Source organism: Cibotium barometz, chromosome 26, assembly GCF_041138505.1.
Source record: "Cibotium barometz isolate CiBa-2024 chromosome 26, ASM4113850v1, whole genome shotgun sequence".
Lineage (NCBI taxonomy): Eukaryota > Viridiplantae > Streptophyta > Polypodiopsida > Cyatheales > Cibotiaceae > Cibotium > Cibotium barometz.
In genome coordinates this window covers 11,564,211-11,587,846 of record NC_141071.1, presented here as the reverse complement: position 1 = coordinate 11,587,846, position 23,636 = coordinate 11,564,211, and the positions used below count along the sequence as shown (strand labels likewise).

Below are 23,636 nucleotides of genomic sequence, written 5' to 3'. Positions count from 1 at the left end.
TGGGTTGGCCACCATATATGGGTCTCCTTTTCATATCCAACTGGTGCCTGTTCACACTGTCCATCCCGTGCCCGTGCCCGTGCACGTGTCCACCTGCTTGTTGTCCAGAGGGAAAAACACAGGGTCGTAACAGCAAGACTCGATAAGAGGTATAATTGACCTCTTGACTGACAAAGCAATTAAGGACATGGCCTGTGCATCTCTCATATCCCATCTTCTTTGCTCTTATGAGGGTACAACACGTGGTGCTGCAGGTTGGGCTTGGGCTTGTTGACCACCTCGCCCATAACCTCTATGAGGCGTGACAGGCGCAATGTCTGTAGGACAGGTATTATCCCTGCTCACAAAACCCCATAGGCCCTTGGCCACAAGCAAGTTTTCGATCATAAAGCTCCACAGGGAGTAATTACTCCCGTCAAGCTTGTCTTCTTGTGCCAATACACCAAATACATCTCTAGCATTTTGTGCTATTATGCATGGGTAACAGTGCACAATTTCTGAAATGCTTTTTGTCAATTTCCCCTTCGGAAATGCAACACACTGCAAATTGCCTTGTAGTAGTCAACTGCATAAAAGTCTTGTAGGGAGAGAAATTGATAGCTGAAAGAAGAATTGACGAGAAATTTTGTTACCTTAAAGGTTGAATGGTCAAATTTGTGTTGTAATTGTAGAAAGCTCTAAATTTGAAATTTGTAGGTGTTGTAGGTCCAAATGCGAGCAGGTACCGACAAAACGAACATGACGGACTACAAGTACGACGACTGCACGGGTGTCGCCCGAGGATATACGAAGAGCTTCACGACAATGCAAGGATGTATGGTCAAGTATGGGCTTGCGCAGGCGTATGAATGAAGCGGTGCAAGGATGTATGGTTGGGTACGAGCTCATATAGGCGTAATGTGGTAAATATACACAAGGATGTACGGTCGGGTACAAGCTATATAGATGGCAAAAAAATTTGGGCTTAGTCAAGGCAGAATCAACTTGCTCCTTTGATACCATTGTTGGGTTATGAGAAATACATAGAAAACAACAAGAACAGAGAGGAGGGAGTAATAGAGAGCTTGGAAGTGTGGATATACTAGAATGAAGTGATAAGATGTGTACAACCACAAGTACCTTAAGTACAAACCTGAAATGTAAAAGTATAGGTGTTCGGACACACCAAGGGGATAATGTCTAGAGGGAAAAAATGGCCCTGGTAAGCCCCTGTTCACATGGTCACTACCACATATGTATAATCCTACACAGATGACGGAGTGGTTGTCGTGGAATCCTCCTGTGATAGGGTAAGGACCAGAGAATCCGACCCTTGCTGAAAGAAAAACAACTTGAGCGCAACACTCGTGCTGAGAAGATGTGGGAGAAGAGGGGGACAACGGACGGAAGAGAAAGCTAGGGCGAAGGCAAGGTCAAGTGGCGGAGGAGAGCTCGAAGAGGCAGAGGGGCAGCGGACAATACGGAGGAGGAGGGCGGAGGGAGGTAGGGGGCGATGTATAGGGAGGCGAGTAGCAAGAGGGAGCGGTGGGGTAGCAGTGCAGAGGAAGGAAAAGAAGGGGGGGCAGAGGAGGAGGGTGGAATGGCATATATAAGGATGGGCTGTGGGCGGCACAGAGGAAGGCGGGCTGCACAGGGGAGGAGCGGGGGATGTGAAGCAAAGGAGGTAGGGTGGAATCGGAAAACAAAGGGGGAGGCGGATGTGAAGAGGGGGAGGCGATGGCGATGGGGAGGACAGATGGGGGAGTGGAAGCGCAAGCTTGCTAACGGGGGGGGGGGGTTGGGGGCGCTCCAGCTCATTGGCAGATTTCCAGCTTTGGTCTCAGGTGGAGATAGTTTCATCTTATGTTTACCTCGTGGTTACTTTTACAGGCCCGCTCTTTTCCATAGACTAGCTGCCGAAGCACGTTTGGTGAGAGGATATGCATCTAGAGAGGCAATGTTTCTGGGTTCATTTTGAGGAACCCTACACCAAATGTTGGCTAATTGATACCTTGGTGCACCAAGCAACGATGTATGGGGCCCTCTTCCAGGTGGGAACCACTGTACCCGAGGCACGGTTAGCAACCACAAATCCAAAGCATCCCACCGGGCCCAAAAAACCATCCTCCAAAACAACAAGCCAGCAGAACTGGCAGGGGGAGGGGCATCCTCAGAAGCATCACAAAGAGATGAAGAGATAGACTCCTCATAGTGAGGAAAGGAAGCAGGAATATAAACTACAGTGGCAACAAAGTCCTCAAAAGCTTCACAGATAGCAGAAGACTGTTCCAGAAGTAGAACCAAATCCCAAGAATTAGCAACTGATAAAAGATCCATGTGAAAGGATCAGACCGCAAAGGGCAAAACACCCTCCTTGTTCTGCAAATACTGCAAAGAACACAAGCTCGGACAAAATAAACTCTGCACAGGATCTCTGAAAAGATCACTGCTCTGCTCCAGAAAACTAGAAACTCTTGTCACAGAAGAAAGTCTCCAAAGATACAAAACAGCTCCCGAAACTGATCCTCAAGTGAAGTGGCCCCCTCTAAGTGTAGAAAACTTATGTGGGAAGCAAAATGCAACCAAAACATTGCTATCCAGCAAAAATAGCACTCCACCGCCAAAAGAAGGCAAGGAACATGAAGAAACCGGGAAACCGTGTAGGCCAGGAACAAAACACAGGTATAGATGCTCCAAAATCAGCAAAACGCTAAGTGAAATCTGAAATTCAGAATCCTCCTCAAGTACCAAACTGCCTCCAAAGCCACAATCCAAACAAGAAACCCCCTCTGCAAGTGATCTGTGTCCATTGGAGAAGAAAACGCAGCCAAACAAGGGCTACAAACCTGAAAATTCAGGTCAACCAGTGTCCACACCTCCTATGAGGAAAAACGCTTAAGAGAAGGTACCTTCGGGTCCAACAAATGAAGCCCAAGGGAAGGTAGAGCTACTAGCAAGATCGGTTCAGAAAAATGCAGCAACCATGGCTGCAAATCTGAAAACACAGAGGTATAAGGGGCTGAATATGGAAACGCTGAAGCCTCAGATCAAGAATTGCTGCAGAGAACAATCAGGGGGTGGGAGGGATGGCACAAGATAACCAGAAAGGATAGGCAAAAGGGATCCCAGAGAGCTCCAAGATCAGGGCTGGGAAAGCAAGCCCAAACAGGCCAAAAAATGCAGCATGTTTGGGACAGCTATGTTGCTGTCCAGTCCTGAAAAAAACGCCTGAGAACCCCTGGAAGGTGCCACCAAGAAGGACAGGTATGCTGTCCAGAAAAAACACCCTTGTCAGGCTGCCAAGAAGCTGCAAACTGACGCCCTGAAGAGAGGAAACTGCAGCCCACTGAATGGGTATCAATCAGCCCTTGAAGAAACGCAAGCTTCAACGCATGAACACAAAAACGCAGATCTGTCCATGGGCGGAAAAACGCAGATATGAAGAGGTAGAGGAGGGAGCATCCAACGCTGAAAATCACCGGCACTCTGATACCATGATAGAATGTGCAGCGGAAGAAGGGAAAGTGGAAACACAGGAGAGAGAGTGAGAGAGAAAGATGGAGAGGAAACACAGGTGAGAACCTGCTCTCAATATCATCACCAAAAGGAATACATGTCCCGAGCAAGAGGGGAGAACCTCGTAAGCGAGGGACTGCAGCTAGACAAGCTAGGCAAGCAATGAAATATGAGGGAGGCATACCGGCTATATATACCTCTACATGAAGGCAGCCGACTGGTGATAAATATCTCCACGACTGGGAGACCATAAATGGGGAATAAATATGGGTAAAATACATGTGAGGGGTGACCAGCCCCTCAGACTAACATGGTCAGCCCTAGAAGCTAAAATAGGACACCAAATAGGAAGCCAGCAAGTAGGGGATGATATCTAATAGTACGCGGGTCTGGCGGAGTGGCGGTACTATTCAAGACACACTTACAACCCATGATCACCATAGTCCGCAGGGAAACAAGAGGCACACTTTATGTGGGTGAGGTTATAGGTCACAGTGGAGAGATGTATACACATTGCAATATGTTACTTCCCACCTAGGAAGTCCTCATATGCTATTCTGGAAGAGGGAGAGCAGTTTTATCCCCTCCATGTAGACATCATTGAGTTCTCACGCTTGGCCAAAGTTATCCTTTTAGGGGACTTCAACACGAGGACCTAGAGCGATCAAGCAGTTTTATCCCCTCCATGTAGACATCATTGAGTTCTCACGCTTGGCCAAAGTTATCCTTTTAGGGGACTTCAACGCGAGGACCTAGAGCGATCAAGCATCTATATATGACGAGGAGGAGCTGATCATGCAGGAGATAGACTCGGAGGAGATTGGCATTCAGCGGGCATCACAGGACAGAGGGGACATTACAACATCAAGGGGAGAGATCCTCATGTGGGGGACACACATGGCTTAGCCATCTTCAACGGGATGTCCCATTGGCCTTCTTCCGGAGCTCTCACGTGCTTCCCACATGGTGAAAGCTCGAGTGCAGTGGATTACCTGATGGGATCTCGGGCCTTAGCCGCGGCCCACATCCATACATGCCTTCACCATTCCCACCCGCCCAAGCCATGCTGCAAAGGCAGACTGATGTGAGGCTATGCTTCTCTTGCTCTCATGGAGAGAGAGTGCTTCCAGGCCCATTTCTAGGAGCCGAGGATCAAGATGTGGCTATTTGACACCTTGGTCACTCCAGCATTGATGTATGGAGCACCCTTTTGGGCACCTGATCAAATGGTAGAAGATAGAGAGGCCTCAGGTCATGATGCTCTCTCGTATGATATGCAGCAAACCATCAGTCGCACTAAGATATTATCTTAGCAGAGTTTATTGCTCAATCCCCCCCTAACAAGTGCTAAAGTCTATGATCTATCCTCTCCCTTAAGTCCCCTCTAGGCTCTCTCCCTCTTCCTCAAGGGCCAAGGCTCGAGTCTCCCCCTCAAGGCTCAAGCCTCTCCTCTTCCTCAACTTTCAAGCCTCTAGGCTCTCCCTCTTGAGTCTTGAGTCTTCCTCAAGCCTCCCCCTCTTCCTCAAGCCTCTCCCTCCCTCTTCCTCAAGCCTCTCCCTTTCCTTCTCCCGAGACCCTTCTCTCCTCTTTCACCAAGAGAGAAAAGCATGAAGCCTTTACTTTGCATGCGAGTACCCATGAGAAGAACGAGGGGGAGTCGGGGGCATGGAAGTGGACTTGCAAGTATTGTGGCAAGGCCTACACTAGTAGTGCCACTAGGCTTCTTGCACATCTCTCCAAGATGGGGGGGCAAATTGCACCTTGCAAGATGATCCCTCAGGACATTTCCGATAGCATTGTGGAGAAGTTTGCTTGGCAAAGCAAGTGATAGTGGAAGAGTCTCCCCTGCCATTGCCACTGCTCAAGACGAAGTCATCCCACCGGCAAGGGATACATCCTCTTCATCATTCTCGGCATCCTTCTCCCCCTTCACCAACTCCACTCCCTCATCAAAGAGGCCAAGTGAGTTTGAGGTTCCACACAAGAGGCAAGCCCACTCTTGGAGGCTCCATTGGAGCAAATGTGGCCTCTCTCTTGGGTCCAAGCAAAGCGAGGAGGCATCTATCCTTGTTTCTCAAGAGCAGGTGAGGTTCCCTCCTAGTGGACAGGATCAGGCACTTGTTACAATGCAACAGACAGGATGGTGTCACTGCTACTCTTCTGGCAAACAGGTTCATTTGGCCAAGGATTGCAAGACCAAAGGTACAGCCTAGGCCAGGACCAAGTTTTCAAAGATGGGCAATGATCATATACAGGATAATGATATAGATACTTCTAGTAACACATCTAGGGCTCCTGGGACGCTTCCGGCTCGGGAGGACCAAGATGGTGTACTTCTCTAGTATACATGCAGTTCCTCCCATGTGCTTCCAGCTAGAGGAGGCTTGTGGGCGGGAGAGGGGGCTGATTGCAGCTCTGCTTACTGGTGCATGGGAATCGTGATTCAGAGTTCCAAGCATTAGACATCTGGCAGGACATGGTTATCTTTGGTATAGCAGAGATTATGAACTGGATCTGTTCCAAGTTCATTGTTTGAGGCTTTTGCGACGTGATGTGTTTTCCGTCCAGTGTTGGGGATTATGGGCGTGGTGTGTCCAACAGCTCATCATCTATTCTTGGAGTTCACCACACACTTGTGTGGGAATTCGTAGCCAAGCAAAGTTCCTTATGTTTGTGGTGGCATTTTGTTTCGAGGAAACAGGTTGGTGCGTGCTCTCTCTCAGGTGATTCCAGTATTTGTGGTGTTGGAGGGTCCATGGTTGCATCTTCATCAACTTATCTTCTTCAAACTCTTGCACACTATGAGCTGCAGAGGGGGTGTTAGAATTTGTGCATCTCAGTGTCTTTGGGAAAAGCCTATTTTATGGGCATTTATCTATTTTTCATATGATTTTGGTCTTGGGCCACTCGGCCAGTTTTTGGCCTCCCTATATAAAGGGCCTCCCATCATCACTTGTTAAGCAATCCATTCCCTTGCACATTGTTCAACACCACTGCTGGCTATTGCCATTGTAAAGCTTGTTGCTATTATAAAAGGTGATCTTGTCCAACTCGTTACTCTCTCTCTCTCTCTCTCTCTCTCTCTCTCTCTCTCTCGTTTTGTTTATGCTTCTGCATGTGCATTCTCCAACAAAACCTTCATCATGAATAACCCCTAGAGATTTTTTGCATTTGTGGTATGCTTGTGGTTCCCCTTCCACAATGGTAGCGCATTTAAATTCTTCTATTTAGTAAAAATCAATGAATTTTTCTTTTACAGCCAATAGTGGGGCTTCATGATATGTTTTAGAGGAGATGGTTTTGTGACACACATCAATCCAGCTAGACAAGTACATGTCTTATCCTGATACCGCAGTATCTACATAGGAATGTTTTAATTACTTAAAACCTTGCATGTTTGTAAGTTCTTGCAGTGTGAACATAGAGGACATGCTCATCATTTCTTAGGACTTGTCTAGAAACAAGGAAAGTTTGTGTGTCCACTTCGGAAGCATGGAGTCCTTAAGTGCACGCGTAGCTTTATTATCGGATGTTCACTCTTAATGCTTCTAAGCTTTTTCCAGGGTATCAAAATTGCGCAGTCAGGTAAAGAAGATTTAGTTGATTGGGACTTTGGGAGGAGCCTGCGTATGGTGGCAGCAGGTTTGTTCCTGTCAGGGCCTACTTTACATTTATGGTTTAACCTCATGTCCAAAACCTTCCCAAATCGAGATGTAGCTAGCACTTTAAAGAAGATGGCCCTTGGGCAGACGGTGTATGGCCCGATTTTCAACACACTATTTTTTTCCCTCAATGCTTATCTCCAAGGTATTCAATTGTCATGGAAGAATAATGTTCTCTTGTTGTAATCTGTTATAGTAAACTCCAAAAACTGACATTTTTCTTTTTGTTTTTTTTTTAAAAAAAATGTGCATTAAAAAAACTAGGAGCTTACTTGCAGTTTGATGTTGCACAGGTGAAACTACAAAAGAGGTCATATCTCGTCTCAAACGAGACTTGCTACCAGCCTTTAGAAGTGGACTCATGTATTGGCCGCTTTGTGATTTCTTAACGTACCGATACGTGCCAGTTCATCTCCAGGTAAAGTCACATTATTTCAATTATCAAATGGTGCTTGACTCTTTCTTTTATGTTACTGAAGAATTCTAAGTTCAAAGGTTTTAGTAAATGGGATTGTAGTTAGAAGGCAAGACGTCTAGATTGTTACCTCTCATTCTCCAACATGTATTGTGGGACAAAGCTCATTGTCTCTAGCAGGATCACCAAATGTAGACGATCAAAATTTTTCATGAGTTTGGAGAGGCGAACTGTGCGCATTTTGGACATTAAAGAAAAGCAAGACGTCTAGATTGTTACCTCTCATTCTCCAACATGTGTTGTGGGACAAAGATCATTGTCTCTAGCGGGATCACCAAATGTAGACGATCAAAATTTTTCATGAGTTTGGAGAGTTGAACCGTGCGCATTTAGGAAACTCACCAAAGTGCTGGCATGATACTATATGTCAGTTTGCTGCATATTTACCACACTTCTCAGCAGTGAATGAGGATCAAGGGTCTTTGTTTTGTGTTAGGTGTTAGATTGCCAGGTGCTAATGACAAACACTTGATGATGCTGTGATGTGGTCTTTCAAGCTCCAAAGGCCTCAAAAGAGGCCCTACGTTTCATAGGATTTCATAAGAGCTCAAAAGGACCTCATAAGAGCTATGTTTTAGATGTGACGTTTCCTGCTTCTGCATGCATGTCTGTGCCCAAAATGTTACTTTGCGTGGTCAATTGCCCCTCTCCTCCTTTTGGTGGTAAAAGGTCTTGTATATGATCTTGCATATGCTCTAGATATGCTTTTATGGAAAGAGGTGAAAGTGTGATTTGAGGATAAGCTACATTTAGACTAGGAGATCTTCTGCCTCTTATTTAGAGCCGACTTCAATGAGAAAAATGCTTTAGTTTTTGGGTGAATGGGACACCTAATTTTTGGGTTGCCCAAAGGATGTCGAGGGGGCAGGAGTGCCCCTGAGAGCGGGGGGGGTGGGGGGGGGGGTGGGGGTATTAGTCATCATATGATTTTGCTTACCTTCTTCCATCAGTGTAACATGCGGAAGCTTACAGACAGGATTATACTTTCGATAATGAATATTCAGCCCCTTGGTTTCTGATGATTTGCACAATGTAGCGGAAGTAAAGGTGCAAGAGAGAGGGTGAGAGAGAGAGAGAGAGAGAAGAGAGACAATAAAGACACAGTACACCCGATTGGGTCCAAATACCCTCTGCAGGGCCTCCACGAAGGATGGTGTATTTGCTTTATTAAATGATTAGAAAAAGACTCAAATCTGGAGATCTTCCCTTGGCTGTAAACCTTCAGCGTGAAGATGATATGGTTCTTTACCTTCAAGTTCACCTTTGTGTTGTGCTCCCTTTGGCTGTCCTGGCTCTTGGAACACTTCAGCACTTTGTGAATTATGAAATACCTAAATGACAATTTAGCCCATGCTTTTATAGGCTAGAAAACTGCTGGTTAGTTTGCTCTAGAAGGCTGTTGGCCTGCATGGCCAACTGGCTGGTCAAGGCCATATGGGCTGGCCTCCATGGCTGGCCGACTGGCTGGTCAAGGTCATATGGGCTGGCCAACAGGCTGCCCAGGCCCTATGACCTGGCCGACCCCTTCTTGGGCTGGCTGGCTTGGGCGGGTAGTCCCATGGCCCTGCTCTTCATACATTCCTAAATGCAACTATATGCTTCCTAAGATGCCTAGCATTTGGCTACAAGACGAATACCCGAAACACCTATCATCATTCGAGAGAGTGACTCAGTACGGACTGGCATTGCTTCATGTGCGGGACTTGCACACCTAGCCAAGGCGATGTATGGGACTTGTACACCTGACCTTGGACGCTTAGAGTGGAACCTTGGCTGATTCGTCCCAGGGTCACTGCGAAACGCGTTTCACTTCCCCTGAAACGCGAAACGCGAAACGTTTCATGCATTGAGTGAAATGTAGAACGTTTCAGGGCGGGCAGTTTTTGTTAAAAAATGTGAAAAAAAAATGCGAAAAATGCTGCGATTTCTTCAGGGGCACCGACAATCTTCTCTCTCGCCTGCGTCTGTAGCAGCAAGGTAGCCCCTCTCTCTCTCTCTCTCTCTCTCTCTCCCAGCTTGAGATTGAGGCAGGTAGGGCAGCACGGACCCCTAGAGCAGAGAGGATATGTAGACTATGCCAGGAGGAGGTTGAGAGTGAGGAACATTATGTATGCAGATGCAGAGCATATAGTGTCATTAGAGAGAGATATACCACCATCTTTAGTGGACATCCCTCACTCCGCCAGATCATGGATTCCGCAGACCAGCGCAGATCTGGCCAGTTCTTGCTAGAGACACAGCGCCACAGAGAGACTGCTACGGACTCATACCATAGGGAGAGGTGGGCGACAGCTCCAGCTCACTGATTTCTTCCAGAGATCTATCCCAGTGCCTATCCTGACACAGGAGGGGGTTACACTTCAGCGCGCTGCGGACCTCCGAGTCAGGCGGAGACCGAGAGCACCAGGCTACCAGACTCCCAGACTACATTAGAGGGAGATCACAGAGATACGGGCTCGACATCAGCACCATATCCAGGAGCGGCTAGCTCACTTACACTCACACCCGGAGATCATGCTCCGAGGTATTTTTGCCTCGCCATCGCCTATGTATCACATATTACACTCCCATTATCGTACTGGTTGGAGCTGGACAGATCTGCATTGCATTCTTGTATACCCTGCACATATAGGTTGTATACTGAGCCTCTAGCAATAGTGCTCCATCCATCACACCCCCCACTAGCTCAGTACTTTCATAGTTTATTTCATGTTCATTTTGTCCTTTTTTTTTTCTTTGGACATCCAGAAGACATTGACAGTTGTACATTGATTTGTCTTATAGGTCGAGTTCGGCCTCTAGTAGACGTTAATACAGCTTTCTTTCTTTCTTTCTTTCTTTCTTTCTCACAGTCGATCAGGACGCACATATGATGGATGGAGATCGATGGAGAGACCACTTGTGTCCATGATCTCCAGGATGAATCGGGCTAAGGCCTCGGTACCCCATGAGATTATCAGAGCCGAGATGGGAGCACCACCGATCGTAGTCGAGGCTCTTACCAGATCAGTTTCCTTCATTCATAGCACCTGGGAGCTTCCCTGACACCGGTATGCACGACTTGCTTTAGAGTCCTCTCATCAGCTAGCCATGGAGGGAGACACTTCATGTTGGTATGCGCAGATAGCATCCTGGTTTGAGCTCCATGGGTTCAGTTTAGACAGACTTCCACCCTTCCAGTACTCTCTGGAGGCACCCTCTCTTACCTTGACACATTTTGAGATTAGTAGAGTCATCAGACAGGACCTCATTTAGTTGGAGGACATGGCTAGATCCCTCACAGGAGTTGGGGACGAAGATGGCTTTCTATAGAGACCATCTTCTCCGCACCACTGAGGATGGCTTTATACTTACACCGAGCTACATGGATACCCATCTGTCTCATGGATTGAGGTGCACCATTGGGCAGATCCGCAGCTCTTCACATCAGTTAGAGATAGAGACGGGCAGATTTAGAGGCATACCTCCAAGGGACAGGATTTGTCAGATTTGTTGGATAGAGCCAGAGACGGAGGAGCACTACATCTGTTTTGCTGCACAGCATATTATGAGATTCGAGGGCGCTACCATTGCCTTTTCAGAGAGGGATTTGGACCATTGGCTAGAGTCATGGACTATTGTGATCAGCGATGCTTGGGTTTTTATCTCCTAGAGATCCGCAGGCTCAGAGAGTCCATTATCAGGAGTAGACGCCCGACTGGTAGGGAGTCCACATAGAGACAGATTACTGACTTCTTTAGAGGGACTACCTAGGAGGACACACAGCCGAGAGCCCAGCAGTGGGCACCCCGTGGGACTCTAGTTGAGAGAGCTATCCAGTTGGGCAGATCCAGACGCTCGAGGGTTCGCGGATCCTCACATCGGAGATGGTGCCTACACCGGAGGATTCAGAGCATCATTGCGAGGCATTGGGCTCGTCACTCTAGCCATATACTGTTGTACTCACTGTCACTTTTGTACTCCCCCATATTCATGTATTCATGTATCCATGTACTCATGTACCCCATTTTGACTAGTAGCATTAACTTCCCACTCTCCCTAGTTGTTGCTTCTGGATGCTCCCTACTGATGTATTGTAGGGCTAGATACTTACCTTCAAATCTTTCTTTTCTTTTCCAGACAGTGTATCAAATGTCACATGGTTGTAACTTTGGTCTCATAGGTCACTTTGGCCTTTTGAAGACGTTAATATAACATTTCATTTCATTTCATTTCTCTCTCTCCCTCTTCTTCCTTGAGCTCCGCAGACACAGGGACACCTTCTTGAGACATAGGCCCCAACCACCCCGCCCCCTCCCTCGACAGCCAACCATCACCAGTTTCTTCCGGACCCAGGAGGTGGAGGAAACCGACATAGTGGATCTTGTGGACCCTCCACGAGCTGCTCTAGACCTACCTTGCCTGAGAGGAGTTACCTTGGACGACCGAGCCTCTCCACTCCAACGTGCCCGACGCCCTCGATCCCCCCGTCGGCCACGACCACCTCATCAGCTCCAGATCCAGGACATGCTCCACCGCCATTGAGTTACATTTCCATGTGACATAGCTGAGGGAGACCTCTCGGCCATACTCGTCAACCCCATGCTTGACATTTTGGAGAGTGGTATACCATCTACTCGGAGCTGACGTTGCTCCCATGTTTTTATGTTCTTAGTTTTCCATTATGAGTTTCCATGGACAGTTTTGTATCACCCCAGTGAGATAGCTATATTTATGTTTTCATTCTGTTTTATTTTCCATTCCATGATGAGATATGCCATGGACATTATTGTACCACTTTAGTCTCATAGGCCCGTTGGGTCTTTAGTAGACGCTTAATATATCTTTCTTTCTTTCTTTCGTCGACTCTATTCTCTCTCTTTGACACTCTCTCTCTCTCTCTCTCTCCGTACCTTGATTGAAGATCCACACACATGGCACACATGCAAAGAGCCTCTACCATATCCCTCAGCAGCCGCTCATACCACAGCCACAGGAGTCCCGCCCTACCACCTCTACTTTCTTTACCGCCTCGATGGTAGAGAGAGCTATCTGTCGGTTACAGCATGGGAGATTGGCTGACCACACAGGTATACAGAGTGAGCATCTTATTTATGCAGCTGACACACTGGGACCCTTTGTTGCTCACCTCTTTAATAGGGCACTAGTGGAGGGCCTACCAGCTGAGTGGACTATGCACACCATCGTGCCTCTCCACAAAGCGGTAGACATGCTAGACCCCAGCAACTACAGGACTATCATGATTGGTCATAGATTGGCCAAACTTTATAGCGCAGTGCTCAAGGCAGAGTTGAGCTCATATGGAGAGAAGGAGGGACTGCGAGCACTAGGGCAGGCTGGATTCCGACGAGCTTTCTCCACTATTGACCATATATTCACTTTGAGATGTCTGATTGACCAGGCTAGGGCGCGGGAGAAGAGATTATACTGCTGCTTTGTGGATTTCTGCAAAGCATTTGACACGGTGCCATGAGAGAGACTCTTCCAATGCCTACAGTCATTGGGGATTCCATCAGAGATGATTTGGGGCATCTATGCTTTATACGAGCAGGTCCTCGGACGCACACGATGCCCCGGGGGGCTATCTGATGTTATTGCTAGCACCATAGGTGTGAAGCAACGATACCCACTCTCTCCTACACTATTTGGGCTATACATTGATGAGGTGGCTGACTTCATTGGTCACGGTGGTGGGGACGGGGTAGACATCTCAGGTACCATAGTCCACATTATGCTATATGCAGATGATATTATTCTGGTCTTTAAGTCACGGATGGGACTACACCACCATCTCCATGCACTCGATGACTTCTGCACACAGAGGGGGCTTACAGTGAATCTTGGGAAAACCAAGGTCATGATTTTCCACACCTCAAGGCCAGTTCGACGACAGGCCATCTTCACACTAGCAGGAGGACTGGTAGAGGTGGTAGACTCATATGTGTACCTGGGGATTACATTTACGACTCTGCCAGGAAGATTTACTATGGCACAGGCAGCCAAGGATAGACTCACACGAGGGTATGCAGCTCTGGCCATGCTAGAGAGGGAGTGTTACTAGGCACACTTCTAGGAGCCCCGCACGAAGGGGTGGTTGTTTGACACACTAGTCACCCCTACTTTGATGTATGCTATAGCAGTATGGGCACCTGGGCTCGCCACCTCCACATGGTCTCAGATAGAGAGGCCTTAGATTCTCATGCTCTCACGGATGATCCGCAGCAAACCCTCCGTCCCACATGACATTGTTCGGACGGAGTTTGCTGCACCTCCTATGCTAGTAGAGGCCCTCTTCCAGACGATCTGCTTCATACAGAGGATCAGAGATATGCCATCAGATCGACTCTCACATAGAGCTTTAGAGGCGTCCAAGCAGCTTGTAGAGAGTGGAGATAAGAGATGATGGTATTCACAGATGATACAGTGGCTCACTCAACATGGTCTCGACATAGATCACCTGCCACCTTTCCAGTATGATATACATGCACCACACATCCAGCTCTTTCACAGTGAGGAACAGAGTCCTTCGGCAGGATTTATGGCAGCGATACACTCAAGAGACTTGGATTACACCTAGTTAGCCTCTACCGCCGAAGATGCTATACTACAGAGTTCAGTTTATGCGTATCTCAGCGGATGGATTCATACAGCGACCCGGATATATGGATGTGTACATGCCTCACAGTGCCCGAGTGGCGATTGGCCAGCTCAGAGTGTCATCACACCAGCTTGAGATTGAGGCAGGTAGGGCATCACGGATCCCCAGAGCAGAGAGGATATGCAGACTATGCCTGGAGGAGGTTGAGAGTGAGGAGCATTATGTATGCAGATGGAGAGCATATAGTGTCATTAGAGAGAGAGACACCACCATCTTCAGTGGACATCCCTCACTCCGCCAGATCATGGAGTCCGCAAACCAGCGCAGATTTGTCTAGTTCTTGTTAGAGACACAGTGCCATAGAGAGACATTGATACAGACTCATACCACAGGGAGAGGTGGGCGACAGCTCCAGCTCACTGATTTCTTCCAGAGATCTATCCCAGTGCCTACCTTGACACAGGAGGGGGTTACACTTCAGCTCGCTACGGACCTCTGAGCCAGACGGAGACCGAGAGCACCAGGCTACCAGACTCCCAGACTACATCAGAGGGAGATCACAGAGATACGGGCTCGACATCAGCACCATATCCAGGAGCGGCTAGCTCACTTACACTCACCTAGAGATTATGCTCCGAGGTATTTTTGCCTCGCCATTGCCTATGTATCACATATTACACCCCCATTATGGTACTCGTTGGAGCTAGACAGATCTGCATTGCATTCTTGTATACCCTACGCATATAGGTTGCATACTGAGCCTCTAGCAGTAGTGCTCCATCCATCACCCCCCCCCCCACTAGCTCAATACTTTCATACTTTATTTCATGTTCATTTTGTCCTTTTGTTTCTGGACATCCAGAAGACATTAATAGTTGTACATTGATTTGTCTCATAGGTCGAGTTCGGCCTCTAGTAGATGTTAATACAGCTTTCTTTCTTTCTTTCTTTCTTCAGACAGACAGGCCTCTCTTCTCTCTCTTCAACTCATGCTTCATATTTCTGCCTCTCTGTCACTGTTCGCCTGCATCTGTTCCGTTTTGCTCTACGCCGCCTGCCTGCGCCTCTCTGTCACTGTTCCGTTTTGCTCTGCGCCCTTTTCTCTGCGCCGCGTGCCTGCGCCTCTCTGTCACTGTTCCGTTTTGCTCTGCGCCGCCTGCCTCCTGCGCCTCTCTGTCACTGTTCCGTTTTGCTCTGCTGCCTGCGCCTCTCTGTCACTGTTCGCCTGCATCTGTTCCGTTTTGCTCTGCGCCCTTTTCCCCACCCACCCTTGCTCAGGCCCCCAAGGCAGCAACATAATGGGGACTTGAATTTCATCCATTTCTTCTCTCTCTCCCACATATTTACCTGCTCCTTTCAAACATTCCCTCCCTCTACAATGGGAGGGTCTGTAGATGACAAAATCAGCCAGCTTGATCATATCCTTAGGGATCTTATTAAGGACCAGAAGAAGACACTGGACAGCACCATCACCGCCATCAAGAAGGACTTATTGACGCGCATGGGGAAGCTGGAGGCCGAAGCCAAAATATGGAAGGAAGAGAAGCTTACCATGCAAGAGGAGTGGGAGAAGGAAAAGCTCGCCATGTAGGAGGAAATCAACCTTTTGAAGGGCGAAGTGGCATCCTTACGTGATCGTCCACGGGAGGAAGGAGAGACTCTTGAGGTGGACAAAGAGGCAATCAAAGAAGAGATCACCAAAACCCTCACCCACACAATCGAGGGGAAAATGGAGGCGGCCCGCGAAGGATGGGTAGAAGTGATGAAGAAGAACATCAAAAAGGAGGTGCAAGAAGATGTACAAGTGATGAAGAAGAACATCAAGAAGGAGGTACAAGAAGATGTACACATGATGCGGTCTACTCTTGATGAAGAGAAGATGCGACGGATCCGGCACCTCAACATCCGAGTCACAGGGATACCAGAGAGCACTACCTCCACGCACGAGATTGACGGGCGGAACCTATGTACCAAGGTAGGACTAAAGGAGGATGAGCCGCTCCCATTCACTAGAGTATGGAGGACAACCGCTATCTTGAGGAGCTTGCCATGGGATCCCATCTACTTCGATGATGACCTCACATGGATGCAACTGGAGCACAGAAGATTATGCATGCCGAAGATCAAGGCGGCAGGCAAAGAAGGGAAGAAGGCACATTATAGGGATGGTCACATCTACATTGATGGGAAGAGGGTCGAATAGCGCCATCTGGCCTATGAGACACGGAGGAAACAACATGAAGACAAAGAGATACACATAGCAATCTGGAACTGTAATGGAGTCCTATGGACACATCCAGGGAGACTTGAGGAGGTGATGGAGGGCCGAGATATCATCTTGATGACAGAGACACATGTTACCACGGGTTGAGGGTTATCAGTGGGAGTCAGCTCACCGACAAGGGATGAGACAGGCCACCTCCCGAGGTTCAGGAGGTATTGCAGTGCTTTTCAGGCATGGGTTACATGAGCATGTTCGAGTCGTAGCACGAGACTCGGAGGCGAGATACATGTGGATTAGCTTACGCCTCTCGGAGACCAGATGGATTTATATCGCCCTTTGCTATTTTCCTCCGAAGGGGTCGCGGTTTGCCACCACCGAGGAGCCGGGTGGAGGAGAGGCTAGTGAGTCTCGATACTCTGTCTTATCTGAGGAGATCTTACACTATTCGACACTGGGAGAAGTCTTCTTGATGGGGGACTTCAATGCACGGACTCAAAGCAGGCAGTGCGAGATCTCTGACTTTGAGGATCCCCTGAGACTAGAGCCGCTAGCTACAGAGGATACAGGGACCACTCGGATCTCCGCTGATGGAGGAGCTGACAGCACTGGATATGGGCAACATTTGCTGGAGCTTGGGGCCCGACACCATCTCGTTATTTATAACGGGATGACTCAGTGGCCAGATTCAGGTGGGTTGACTTGCTTTCCAGTGGGAGGCGGTAGTAGTACAGTGGATTATGTGATGGGATCCCTGGAGGCAGCAGATATGGTGTCTCACTTCACCGTACCACCATGCCCCATTGGGGCGGATCATACATACCTATCCCTCACTTTCAGGAGCTTATCGGAGACCCACCCACCCATCATACAGCCACCACGCACTATTTTTCACTTCACTCAGGACCTAGCCGAGGTGTACGACTATCATGTTCATGATCAGCTATTTGCCTTAGATCCATCGGCACCCATGGCCATGCTTACCTCCCAGCTCTCACATGTACTGCACTCCGCAGCCCGCGAGGAGTTTCCCATACCACATACAGACAGGACGGCCACCTACATCTGGGAGCATGCCCCAGAACTGATGGTATGATGATGAATGCAGAAACCTTTACCGCAGTCTCCGAGTGCAGAGGGCTCGCGGGGAGATCACCCGGAGGCAGGCAGGCAGGAGGATGCACACTCTCACCCGCCGTAAGCGGCGAGCTTATGAGGAGGCTCAGTACTGGGACACACATCACATGCTCATGAGCAGAGATGCTGCTGCTGCTTGGAGGAGACTCAGAGAGCCCCGTCCTCCCACACCTATTGCCGATCCTCAGACTTGGCATACATATGCAGAGAGACTTTATGATGTGCCTGCACAACCCCCTATACCACAGCCCACAGAGCCATGCCCCACAGTCTCCACCTTCTTCACCCCACCTATGGTTAGGAGGGCCATATGCCGACTCCAACATGGACGGGCGACAGATCATACAGGATTACAGGGAGAGCATCTCATCTATGCTATTGATACATTGGCACCATTTCTTGCTCATCTCTTCAGCAGAGCTCTGTCAGAGGGGTTTCCGGCTGAGTGGACGATGCACACTATTGTGCCGATCCATAAAGCGGGAGATGTACTAGACCTCGGGAACTACAGGACCATCATGATTGGCCATATATTGGCCAAACTATACGGGGCAGTTTTGGAGGCAGAGCTGAGCACTCATGTAGAGGTTGGGGGATTGAGAGCAGCAGGCCAGGTAGGCTTCCGTCGAGCCTTCTCGACCATCGACCACATTTTTACATTGAGGTGCCTGATTGATCAGGTCAAGGCACGGAGGCAACGGCTTTATTGTTGCTTTGTGGATTTCAGCAAGGCATTCGATACTGTGCCCAGAGAGCGCCTCTTTCGGCGACTACAGACACTAGGCATACCTTCAGACATGATGTGGGGCATATACAGGCTATATGAGCAGGTCTTTGGGAGAGTCCGATGCCCAGGAGGCTTGTCCGACACAGTTGCTAGCACCATTGGTGTGAAGCAGGGGTGCCCGCTCTCCCCCACGCTCTTTGGGCTCTATATTGATGAGGTGGTCGATCACATCACACAGGGAGGAGGCTCTGGGGTTGAGCTATCAGGTATTACTGTCCATGTTATGCTTTATGCTGATGACATCGTCTTGGTATCCGACACGCAGGTTGGGCTTCAAAGACACCTTGTGGCTCTTGATGACTTCTGCGCACAGCAGGGGCTCACAGTGAACCTTGGGAAAACCAAGGTTATGATCTTCCACACTTCACCCGCAGTCAGGAGCCACACTACTCTCACATTAGCAGGAGGGCGGGTCGAGGTGGTGAGCTCCTATGTTTACCTTGGCATCACATTTACTAGCTCAGCTGGACGCTTCTCCATGGCTCAGGCAGTCCGAGACAGAGTGACCCGGGGGTATGCAGCTCTTGCTGGCCTTGAGCGTCAGTGTCATCATGCACATTTTCAGGAACCCCGCACGAAGGGGTGGCTCTTTGATACATTAGTGACACCAGCCTTGATGTATGCAGCAGCGGTTTGGGCACCAGGGCTTGCAGCCTCCACATGGGTACAGTTGGAGAGACCACAGATCTTGATGCTCTCGAGGATGATACGCAGCAAACCATCCGTCCCGCACGACATTGTTCGAGCTGAGTTTGCTGCACCACCTATGGCAGTGGAGGCATTGTTCCAGACGATCTCCTTTATATACAGATGAGGGAGATGCCCATGGAGAGATTATCCCGCCGAGCTTTTGAGGCATCCAGACAGCTGGCCGAGGCTGGACACACTGGATCTTGGTATGCACATATGCTTCTCACATCATGGTATAGACATTGAGCGGTTGCCACCTTTTCAGTATGATCAGTCTGCTCCACGGGGTTACCTCTCTCTCAATGAGAGGAACAGAGTGATGAGACAGGACATATGGCAGCACTACATACAGGAGACATGGACAGCACCAGAGAGCCCACTACCACCGAAGATGCTGTATTACAGAGACCACTTTATGAGCATCTCAGGGGATGGGTTTATACATCGACCGCGGTACATGGATGTATACATGCCACACAGCTCTCGTGTTGCTATTGGACAGCTACGAGTCTCATCACATCAGCTAGAGATAGAGGCTGGGAGAGCGGCACGGGTTCCTAGAGCTGAGCGGATATGCAGATTGTGCCGCGAGGAGGTGGAGACTGAGGATCACTTTGTATGTAGATGTAGAGCCCACCAGGGGGTCAGAGATAGATATGCAGGATTGTTTGAGGAGCACTCTTCACTACATCAGTTGATGGAGGCCTCGGACCAGCGACAGCTTGGCAGACTACTACTAGAGCTTCATAGTTCTCGAGAGACACTCCTCCAGACACCCGCTCCCACTAGGGGTGGGAGACAGTCCCAGCTCACAGATTTCTTCCAGAGAGCTATGCCAGTGCTAGCTGATGTACCACGTGGGGTGACCACACAGAGAGCAGAGGAATTGAGAGCCAGGAGGAGACCTAGACAGACTGGACATAGAGCACCCCGACTCCGTCACCGAGAGAGAGCAGCTATCCGAATGAGACACCAGATGGAGACACAGGAGAGGCTAGCTCGCTTTCATTCAGACTCAGGGTACATGTTCATGCCATTCACAGCCTCAGCATCGGCGATGTATGATATCTTATATCCCTCTTATGGCACTGGATGGAGTTAGACATAGATCTGCATAGCATGCTTGTACTACCCCTTCAGCATATAGAGATGCATCTTGCCTTAGCACTCCATCCACATCCCCACCCCCCTTATATTGTTTGTATATGGGCTCTACCGATCCATGATGATTCACAGTTGTATCCAGACACATGCACACTTTTTCTTTTGTTTCTTTTCTTCCGATGACCGGAAGAACACAGTTGTATTATTTTGTCTCATAGGCCGACTTTGGCCTCTCGTAGACGTTAATATATCTTTCTCTCTCTCTCTCTCTCTCTCTCTCTCTCTCTCTCTCTCTCGGACAGTCTCTCTTCTCTCTTTGGACAGAGTCGACTCTCTCTCTCTTTGTCATGTGCACAGTGTGTATCCACCGTATGCTACATACACACAAGACTAGCTTCGAGGTTGGGGAAGCTTGGAGCTAGGCAGGCTGATTGGCGAGCTGAGTTAGGGATAGACTAACGGACGGGCACCCAAGTATGGACGGGCGGGCGCCCAAGTGTGGATGCCCGATGACCGGCCAAGAGCCTATAAAAGGGTGGCCAAGGTTAGTCATTAGTGATATAGAGTCTCGTGTGTCTTTGTGAGAGCTCTATGGTTAGGAGCCTGGATCTAGTGCAGACGTGCACTTGCTTCATGCAGCTGAGGCCGATAGTAGTCTCGAGGCCTGCGAGGGTAGCTTCGTGGCGGTATGGGACGTCACGAGGTAGAGATTGGTTGGTACGTCCATCTAGTTAGCTCAGCTCGTGGCTCGGTGGGGACAACCAAGTCTTGTGGGCTTGCCCACGGTTGTCAAGGTTGGGAGGTGAGTGAGGGCTAGCAGCGCTACTGTGCTGACTTGCTTCTGTGCTGTACACAGGCGCACTTCCACTCACTGCGTGTTCCGCCTTGTGCCCCTGCTTACGTGCTGTACACTGGCGTACTTCCACTGTGTGTTTCGCCTTCCCTTTGCTCAGGTCCCCAAGGCAGCAACTAGGGAAATAACACAATGAACCTACAGGAGCTGGAGGCATACATCAAGATAGTGGAGGACAACACCAAGAAATTACTGGGCGAACAAAAGAAGGTGCTGGACAGGGTCTTGAACCAACATGAAAAACAGTTGGAAGGCCTCCGCAAGGAGATACAAGGAAAGAACAACAGGATTGAAGAACTGACAGCCCAAGTGAACCAGCAGGAAGGGGTGATTCAGATGTTGAAAGAGACCCAGCTGCAACAAACAGGAATGCCAGAAGCTGCCCCAATGATAGGGGAACTCCGGGCAGAAATGGAAGCCCTAAAGGCTACGGTCAAGGACCACAGTGGAGGAAGGGGAACTGAATATTTAGGAGGGTTTAAGGACTGACTTGGAGCAGTTGAAAGCTGCGGGAAGAACTGCAAACCACGAAGAAAGATTGGGTGGAGGTGGTGAAGAAGCACAAACCCCTGCAGAGCATCATATAGGAGACTCTCGAGGAGGAGAAACACAGGAAGGATAGGGCCCTCCATGTGTGAGTACGGGGGCTACAAGCGGGGGCACATGGAGGGCAGGAAAGGATATGACACGAGAGCGACCCCTCATCATTAGATTCCCTGATGCCACCAGTAGACATGTCTTCTTAGACAAGCGGGCTGCCCTCAAGGGCACATAGGTGTACATGGGAGATGATCTCACTCCAGCACAAGTGGCACACTGGTGTGAGGCGATGGTGATTGTTCATGAGGCCCGCAGAGCAGGCAAGTGGGCTATCTACAGAGATGGTAGAGTCATTATCAGTGAGCGCCGCCCCAAATAGGGACGCGGGGTCTATGAGACCAAATACCTGGGGTTGGCAGTATGGAACTGCAATGGCATGCTGTGGTCGAATTGAGCGAGATTCTCACAGGCAGGGATGTCATTTTTTTTTTACAGAGACTCATCAGAGCCCTGAGAGGGGCTTACCATACATAGCTCGGTATGAGTGGGAGTCAGCTTTTTGAGGTGAGACCCGCACATCAGGAGGAGTACGTGGCTCTGGGGGGGTAGCTGTCCTTTTTAGATCCCATCTCCGACAGATTCTTAGCATCGTCCGGAAGGACGAGGATGCACGATATCTTTGGGTGCGGCTACAGCTTAGAAGTGACAGAGTCATCCACATTGCTGTGTGTTATTTTGCACCACGCCACTCCCCTTACACCGCACAACATGACCAGTCACCATACTTACCATTATATGAGGATATCATGGAGTTCTCACAGTTGGGGAAGTCCTCCTACTCGGGGATTTTAACGCCAAGACGGGAAGTCAGCAGATCCCACTTCTCGATCTAGACGACGGTGATGGATGATGGGTGAGTTGTGGAACACCTCGATTAAGAGGGGGTGTTGAGAGATGTAATCGCGGTGTTCTGTGCATGTGGGAAAGCACCCTAAAGGTGCAAGATATTGTGGCAAGATAGGAATGCCACGTGTAATATTGAATGGTGTGTGAGTGTTGACCAAAAGAGTGGAAAAGGGAGTGCCACATGGATGATGATGTGTAAAGTGGGATAAGGCTAGAGGGCCTATATCATTGTATGGTTCATTGTGATATGCAATAGAATAGAATTGAGTGTTGAGTGTGCAATCTCTCTCTCTCTTATGGAGTTTTTAGTGTGGCATAACCCACCTTAATTATGTTGCTTAATCATTGTCTATCACCGTGATCAATCCCATTTTTGCATTGTTAACAATCCATACCTCATGCTTAAGACGGGAGCGTGTGGCCCGACATTCGTCATCATACCAACAGTTCTGGGGCATGGAACCGCAAGGTGGCTTGGTGGTAGACCGCCGCGTGCAGATGAAAGAAGCTTGTGGCGGATGTGTGGAGTATGGTGGTGAGTTGTGTTGTGAGGGTGGATAGGGGGACAGCATCCTGGAGTTGGCGGTAGATGTGGTTGGAGTAAACAAGGTCAAGCTCGTGATCAAAGAGGACTTGAGTGTAATGTGAGATGGGGGGAGGTGGTGGAGGGACGGGTGGTGTGCAGGTAAGAGTGAAAGAGAGGTAGGCATGGTCAGCTTCAAAAGAGGGTGGCTGAATGGAGAAGTCCGAGATAAGGTGCGCCAAAGCCGGAGATCCCATAAGGTAGTCCACAGTGCTAGTACCTCCTGAGCGAGGGAAGGAGGTGAGGGCGCCAGAGGAGGGCCATCGGGACATCCCGTTATAGATAACGAGACCATGTGCAGCTCCTAGCTCTAAGAAATATCTCTCGGACACTGTGACCTCCTCATGGTCCCGTGATGATCGCTGTAGCCTTGTGTCAGTGATGTCCAGCTCCTGTAGTCTGATAGGCATATCAATGTAGCATTGCACAAACGCAATTGCTACCTCTCAACATCTATTCTATTGCATATCACAATGAACCATACAATGATATAGGCCTAGTCTTATCCCACTTTACACATCATCAACCATGTGGCACTCTCTTTTCCACTCTTTTGGTCAACTCACATACCATTCAATATTACAT

The 23,636-nt window shown here is 49.0% G+C and overlaps 1 protein-coding gene across 2 annotated transcripts in view; it reads left to right on the top strand.

The window, feature by feature from the left end:
* The window catches only part of LOC147623667 (uncharacterized), a 177,960-nt gene that overhangs the window by 145,779 nt on the left and 8,545 nt on the right, over positions 1–23,636 (top strand). Inside the window, exons 2-3 of one of the 2 annotated variants that reach the window (XM_086820253.1) lie at positions 7,059–7,137; positions 7,451–7,575. In XM_086820253.1, the coding sequence (XP_086676379.1) occupies positions 7,059–7,137; positions 7,451–7,575 (204 nt within the window). Of the gene's footprint in view, positions 1–7,058; positions 7,303–7,450; positions 7,576–23,636 lie in introns of both variants that reach the window. The other variant, XM_086820252.1, reaches the window with a different exon arrangement.